Below are 6,998 nucleotides of genomic sequence, written 5' to 3'. Positions count from 1 at the left end.
CGAAGAATGGAGCCGTGTGCAGCGAGCAGAGAGTGCACGCCGTGGTTATCAAACTCACCCCCGTTATCCGTCTGAAGCCCAAGGATTATATGGCGAAATTGCATGTAAACAAATGTGAAAAAAGAGGTGAGCACGGCGAGCACGTCAGACTTACGGCGAAGAGGGAAGGTCCAAATGAAATGCGAGAAATCATCAAGCAACACCAAGTAATACTGAAAACCGGAATTGTTTATTACGGGAGATGTCCAGACATCACAGTGGAGTAATTCAAACGGGAAAGTAGAAACACTAGTTGAATTTGAAAACGGGAGATGTGTGTGTTTGCCGAGTCGACACGACGAACAAGAATGCGTCTCCCTCTTATTACAACTGAAGGAAAAATCTGATAGGACGTGATGCAACGAAGACGCGCCAGGGTGTCCAAGACGTGCATGCCAGATGTCGACGCCAACGGAGAGCACGACTGGAGTAGAAGTGGTGGACGACGGCCGGAGCGGGTAAAGGTCGCCTGGGCTCTCACATCGGAGCAATACCGTCTTGGTCCAGAGATCCTTAATAGAGAAACCAATAGCGTCAAATTCAACTGTGACGGTATTATGTCTAGTGAGTGCACGAACGGAAATGAGATTAGTAATAAGATTAGGAGAAACAATAATATCACGAAGATGAATTGGATCACCAGAGGAAGGAAGGGAGAGAGCACCGCGATGAGTGATTGGAAGAGATGACCCGTCCCCTAGAATGATACGGGTGGGAGTAGGGAAAGGATAGGAGTGAGAAAGAATACCCGGATGCGACGCCATGTGTGAGGACGCGCCGGTATCCATGTACCAGTCGCCATTGCCAGTGTAGTTGTGCGGCGACGGGGCCTGCTGGAGAGCGGCGAGGAGCGCAGGGTCGGCGGTGGACGAGGACGCGCCATGCCATGCGTTGCTCGGTGCAGGTGGCCATGGCGAAGGAGTTGGGCCGCCGTACTGCGGCGCGGCGAACATGGCCTGGTGACCAGCAGGGCGTGGCCCGAGGATGCCGGGCTGGGGCGCGCGTGTGGGCGGCATGGCCCATGCATGGACGACACCGGTCCATGGGTTCACGCCACCGAACCAGGGCGCCGGGGCAACTTGGGGAGCAGGCGGACGACCACCACCAGAGGAACCAGCGGCTTGGGGGCGCCCATCATTGCCCCGCTTCTTCTTGCGGGTGTTGCCCGAAGCAGTAGGAGGGGTTGGCGTGGGGACGGATGGAGCCGCTGCAGGAGCCGCCGGCGTGGGCGCGGCCGGCATGGTGCGCGCGGCGAGGGCCGCCTGGGAGCGCTGGAGCGTCGACTGCCTCATGCGGCGCTCTTCAAGGTGCAAGTAGTTGACGGCGCGCGCGAACGTCGGCTCGGTGAGGAGGTTCAGGTTGGAGGCAGCGTTGGCGTAGTCCGGCCCGAGCCCACAAATGAGGTTGGTGAGCATGGTGGCGTCGGAGACAGGGGTGCCCACGTCCTTTAGCTCGTCCGCAAGAACTTTGATGCGAAGGCAGTAGTCGAACAAGCTCATCCCATCCTGCATGAGAGTGTAAAACTCTATGGTGAGCAGTACCTGACGTTGCAGCTGGTTGTCCAGGAAGAGTTGGCAGATCGAGGTCCATGCCCCCAGCACGGTGTCGTTGTCGCGGATGACGTGCGAGAGGATCTCGCGGCTCACCGTGCAGTAGAGCCACTTGACGATGGTGGCGTCCACCGCGAGCCAGTGATCGTCGCCGAGCATGGCGAGCGCGTCGATCGAGCCATCGATGTGATCGCGGATCCCAAACTCCCGGAAGGTGAGAGAGAAGTAGGTACGCCAGGTAGAGAACGACGGGGTGTGGAGATCGAGTGTGATGGGGATGTGGTCCTGGATGTGGAGGTGGCGGAGGGAGGCGACATTGACAGGCTCAATAGCAGTGAAAGGATTGACGTCGCCGCCGGAGATGGAGGAGTGAGGAGAGGCCATGGCCGCGAGAAGTCAGCGGAAGTGAAGACGATCAAGGATGAGCGTCTGATACCATGAAAGCTAGAGAAAGAGAGATGATTTGCTGTACAGTTTTCTTATTGACATCACGGGTATAAATACATGTACAAGGGCTGCATGGATCAGCTAACCACCGAGCTAATCTAGAAAGAAAGTATAAGTGGATAGCTATCCTATACATGCGCTAACAAACCGACTGCCATGGCAGCGTATAGCACGGGCAGTTTCAATAGCCGTCACCGCCTCGCCGTTGTTGTCGCGGACACCGGCATCTCTGGCATGCGGGAGTACGTCCAGAAGGCCCGCCGCGGCCAGCTTCGTCCGTCCTGGTGACCAAATCAAGCCGGGACACCCTCGAACCGTCGCCAGCAACCGTCTTCTCCGCCACGGTCGCCATCGTCATCCATCATTGTCGCGGCCACCGGAGCGCCCGCCACGACTCCTTCTTCCTCCTCTGCTCCATCGTCACAGTCGCCGGGAACCGCCGCCTCGAGCCTTCCCTGAGCACATCTTTGCACACCTGCAGGCGCGATGTAAGCTCCTGCCTTTCCCCTCTTTCTCACGCGCGGTTTCGTCCCTGTAGCCGTCACTAGCAACCTCACCGGAGCTCGGCTCCTCTGTGCAGCTATTCGCCATTCGTCGTGGTCGTACCTAGGCCCCGCGCTCGTCGCATCCGCGCCCGTGGTTGCCCGCGAGCTCGCGCTGCCGTGCCCCTGGACCGCGCCCCTCCTTCCGCTCCTCGCGGTCCGCGCTCGCTGAACCCGCTGCCGCCAGCCACACTCCGGCCATGGCCTCGTTGTCCCGCGCTGGACGCGCGCAGGCACAACCCCCGTGTTGGCCACCGCTGCCCCTTCACCTACGCGTCGCCTTGCCGCTCGCGCGCTGCGCCCCCTGGCCAGCGTCGTGACCGCCGGCGTGCCCATGTGCGTGCGTGCGTGCGTGCTGTGTGTGTGGTGTGTGCGTGCAGTGTGTGTGTGTGTGTGTGTGTGTGTTGAGTGTGGCCGTTGTTGGGGAACGTAGCATAAATTCAAAATTTTCCTACGTGTCACCAAGATCAATCTATGGAGTCATCTAGCAACGAGGGAGGATTGGATCTACATACCCTTGTAGATCGCGCGCGGAAGCGTTCAAGAGAACGGGGTTGATGGAGTCATACTCGTCGTGATTCAAATCACCGATGATCCTAGCGCCGAACGGACGGCACCTCCGTGTTCAACACACGTACGGAACGGAGACGTCTCCCACGCCTTGATCCATCAAGGAGGAGGGAGAGGTTGATGGAGATCCAGCAGCACGACGGCGTGGTGGAAGTAGCGGGATTCCAACAGGGCTTCGCGAAGCGCTGCGGGAGGAGGGAGATGTGTCACGGGAGGGGAAGGGAGGCGCCAGGCCTTAGATTGGTTTGCTCCTCCTTTTCCCCACTATATATAGGGCCAAGGGAGAGGGGGAGGCGCAGCCCTTGCCCCTTCCTCCAAGGAAGGGTGCGGCCAAGGGGGGGAGGAGTCCATCCTCCCCAAGGCACCTCGGAGGTGCCTTCCCCCTTTAGGACTCTCCCCTTTTTCTCTTCTCTTGGCGCATGGGCCTCTTGGGGCTGGTGCCCTTGGCCCATATAGGCCAAGGCACACCCCCTACAGCCCATGTGGCCCCCTGGGGCAGGTGGCCCCACCCGGTGGACCCCCGGGACCCTTCCGGTGGTCCCGGTACAATACCGGTGACCCCGAAACTTGTCCCGATGGCCGAAATAGCACTTCCTATATATAATTCTTTACCTCCGGACCATTACGGAACTCCTCGTGATGTCCGGGATCTCATCCGGGACTCCGAACAACATTCGGGTTACTGCATACTAATATCTCTACAACCCTAGCGTCACCGAACCTTAAGTGTGTAGACCCTACGGGTTCGGGAGACATGCAGACATGACCGAGACGTTCTCCGGTCAATAACCAACAGCGGGATCTGGATACCCATGTTGGCTCCCACATGTTCCACGATGATCTCATCGGATGAACCACGATGTCAAGGACTTAATCAATCCCGTATACAATTCCCTTTGTCTAGCGGTATTGTACTTGCCCGAGATTCGATCGTCGGTATCCCTATACCTTGTTCAATCTCGTTACCGGCAAGTCTCTTTACTCGTTCCGTAACACATCATCCCGTGATCAACTCCTTGGTCACATTGCGCATATGATGATGTCCTACCGAGTGGGCCCAGAGATACCTCTCCGCTTACACGGAGTGACAAATCCCAGTCTCGATTCGTGCCAACCCAACAGACACTTTCGGAGATACCTGTAATGTACCTTTATAGCCACCCAGTTACGTTGTGACGTTTGGCACACCCAAAGCACTCCTACGGTATCCGGGAGTTGCACAATCTCATGGTCTAAGGAAATGATACTTGACATTAGAAAAGCTTTAGCATACGAACTACACGATCTTGTGCTATGCTTAGGATTGGGTCTTGTCCATCACATCATTCTCCTAATGATGTGATCCCGTTATCAACGACATCCAATGTCCATGGTTAGGAAACGTAACCATCTATTGATCAACGAGCTAGTCAACTAGAGGCTTACTAGGGACATGGTGTTGTCTATGTATCCACACATGTATCTGAGTTTCCTATCAATACAATTATAGCATGGATAATAAACGATTATCATGATCAAGGAAATATAATAATAACCAATTTATTATTGCCTCTAGGGTATATTTCCAACAGTCTCCCACTTGCACTAGAGTCAATAATCTAGTTCACATCGCCATGTGATTAACACTCACAGGTCACATCGCCATGTGACTAACACCCAAGAGTTTACTAGAGTCAGTAGTCTAGTTCACATCACTATGTGATTAACACTCAATGAGTTTTAGGTTTGATCATGTTGCTTGTGAGAGAGGTTTTAGTCAACGGGTCCGAACCTTTCAGATCCGTGTGTGCTTTACAAATCTCTATGTCATCTCCTAGATGTAGCTACCACGCTCTATTTGGAGCTATTCCAAATAACTGTTCTACTTGGAGCTATTCTAAATTGTTGCTCCATTATATGCATCCGGTATCTCTACTCAGAGCTATCCGGATAGGTGTTAAGCTTGCATCGACGTAACCCTTTACGACGAACTCTTTTACCACCTCCATAATCGAGAAAATTCCTTAGTCCACTAGTTACTAAGGATAACTTTGACCGCTGTCCTGTGATCCATTCTTGGATCACTCTGGTACCCCTTGAATGACTCATGGCAAGGCACACTTCAGGTGCGGTACACAGCATAGCATACTGTAGAGCCTATGTCTTAAGCATAGGGGACGACCTTCGTCCTTTCTCTCTATTCTGCCGTGGTCGAGCTTTAAGTCTTAACTTCGTACCTTACAACTCAGGCAAGAACTCCTTCTTTGACTGATCCATCTTGAACAACTTCAAGATCATGTCAAGGTATGTGCTCATTTGAAAGTACCATTAAGCGTTTTGATCTATTCTCATAGATCTTGATGCTCAATGCTCAAGTAGCTTAATCCAGGTTTTCCATTGGAAAACACCTTTCAAATAACCCTATGTGCTTTCCATAAATTCTACATCATTTCTGATCAACAATATGTCAACAACATATACTCATCAGAAATTCTATAGTGCTCCCACTCACTTCTTTGGAAATACCAGTTTCTCATAAACTTTGTATACACCCAAAATCTTTGATCATCTCATCAAAGCATACATTCCAACTCCGAGATGCTTACTCCAGTCCTCAGAAGGATTGCTGGAGCTTTGCATACTTATTAGCATCTTTCAGGATTGACAAAACCTTCTGGTTGTATCACATACAACCTTTCCTCAAGAAAATCGTCGAGGAAACAATGTTTTGACATCCTATCTGCAATATTTCATAAATAATGCAGTAATCGCTAATATAATTCCAACAGACTCTTAGCATCGCTACGAGTGAGAAGGTCTCACCGTAGTCAACTCCTTGAACTTGTCGGAAAACATCTTAACGACAAGTCGAGCTTTCTTAACGGTGATACTTACCATCATTGTCTGTCTTCCTTTTAAAATCCATATGTACCTAACAGCCTTACGACCATCAAGTAGTTCTTCCAAAGTCTACACTTTGTTTTCATATATGGATCCTCTCTCGGATTATATGGCCTCGAGCCATTTATCGGAATCCGGGCCCACCATCGCTTCTCCATAGCTTGTAGGTTCATTGTTGTCTAGCAACATGACTTCCAAGACAGGGTTACGTACCACTCTGAAGTAGTACGCATCCTTGTCATCCTATGATGTTTGGTAGTGACTTGATCTGAAGTCTCATGATCAATATCATAAGCTTCCACTTCAATTGGTGTAGGTGCCACAGGAACAACTCTTTGTGCCCTGCTATACACTAGTTGAAGTAACGGTTCAATAACCTCATCAAGTCTCCACCATCCTCCCACTCAATTCTTTCGAGAGAAACTTTTCCTCGAGAAAGGACCCGATTCTAGAAACAATCCTTTATTGCTTTCGGATCTGAGACAGGAGGTATACCCAACTGTTTTTGGGTGTCCTATGAAGATGCATTTATCCGCTTTGGGTTCGAGCTTATCAGCCTGAAACTTTTTCACATAAGCGTCGCAGCCCCAAACTTTTCAAGAAATGATAGCTTAGGTTTCTCTAAACCATAGTTCATACGGTGTCATCTCATCGGAATTACGTGGTGCCCTATTTAAAGTGAATGTGGTTGTCTCTAATGCCTAACCCATAAACTATTGTGGCAATTTGATAAGAGACATCATGGTATGCATCATATCCAATAGGGTGCAGTTATGATGTTCGGACACACCATCACACTATGGTGTTCCAGGCTGTATCAGTTGTGAAACAATTTCCACAATGTCTTAATTCTGTGCCAAACTCGTAATTCAGATATTCATCTCTATGATCATATCATAGATATTTTATCCTCTTATCACGACGATCTTCCAACTTCACACTGAAATTACTTGAACCTTTCAATAATTCA

The 6,998-nt window shown here is 51.2% G+C and overlaps 1 protein-coding gene across 1 annotated transcript; it reads right to left on the bottom strand.

Annotated features, from left to right (window-relative positions):
- Nucleotides 1–516: 516 nt before the first annotated feature.
- LOC147960205 (uncharacterized) lies at nucleotides 517–1,973 on the bottom strand. The gene is made up of 2 exons (XM_087533209.1): nucleotides 788–1,973; nucleotides 517–551 (listed from the first exon to the last, which is right to left on the bottom strand). Exons 1-2 carry the CDS (start codon nucleotides 1,971–1,973, stop codon nucleotides 517–519), a joined length of 1,221 nt encoding a protein of 406 aa, XP_087389335.1.
- Between the last annotated feature and the right edge of the window lie 5,025 nt (nucleotides 1,974–6,998).

The sequence above is a fragment of the Triticum urartu genome, chromosome 7A (assembly GCF_056163025.1).
Source record: "Triticum urartu cultivar PI428250 chromosome 7A, HENAU_Tu73, whole genome shotgun sequence".
Lineage (NCBI taxonomy): Eukaryota > Viridiplantae > Streptophyta > Magnoliopsida > Poales > Poaceae > Triticum > Triticum urartu.
This window is presented reverse-complemented; position numbering and strand designations above follow the sequence as displayed.

What these genes read in the sequence shown, in the direction of transcription:
- LOC147960205 (XM_087533209.1), bottom strand. Translation starts at nt 1,973, where the DNA reads ATGGCCTCTCCTCACTCCTCCATCTCCGGCGGCGACGTCAATCCTTTC. An exon ending in ACACATGGCGTCGCATCCGG is followed by an intron (nt 552 to 787) that starts GTATTCTTTCTC and finishes TTCTCTATTAAG; the next exon opens with GATCTCTGGACCAAGACGGT.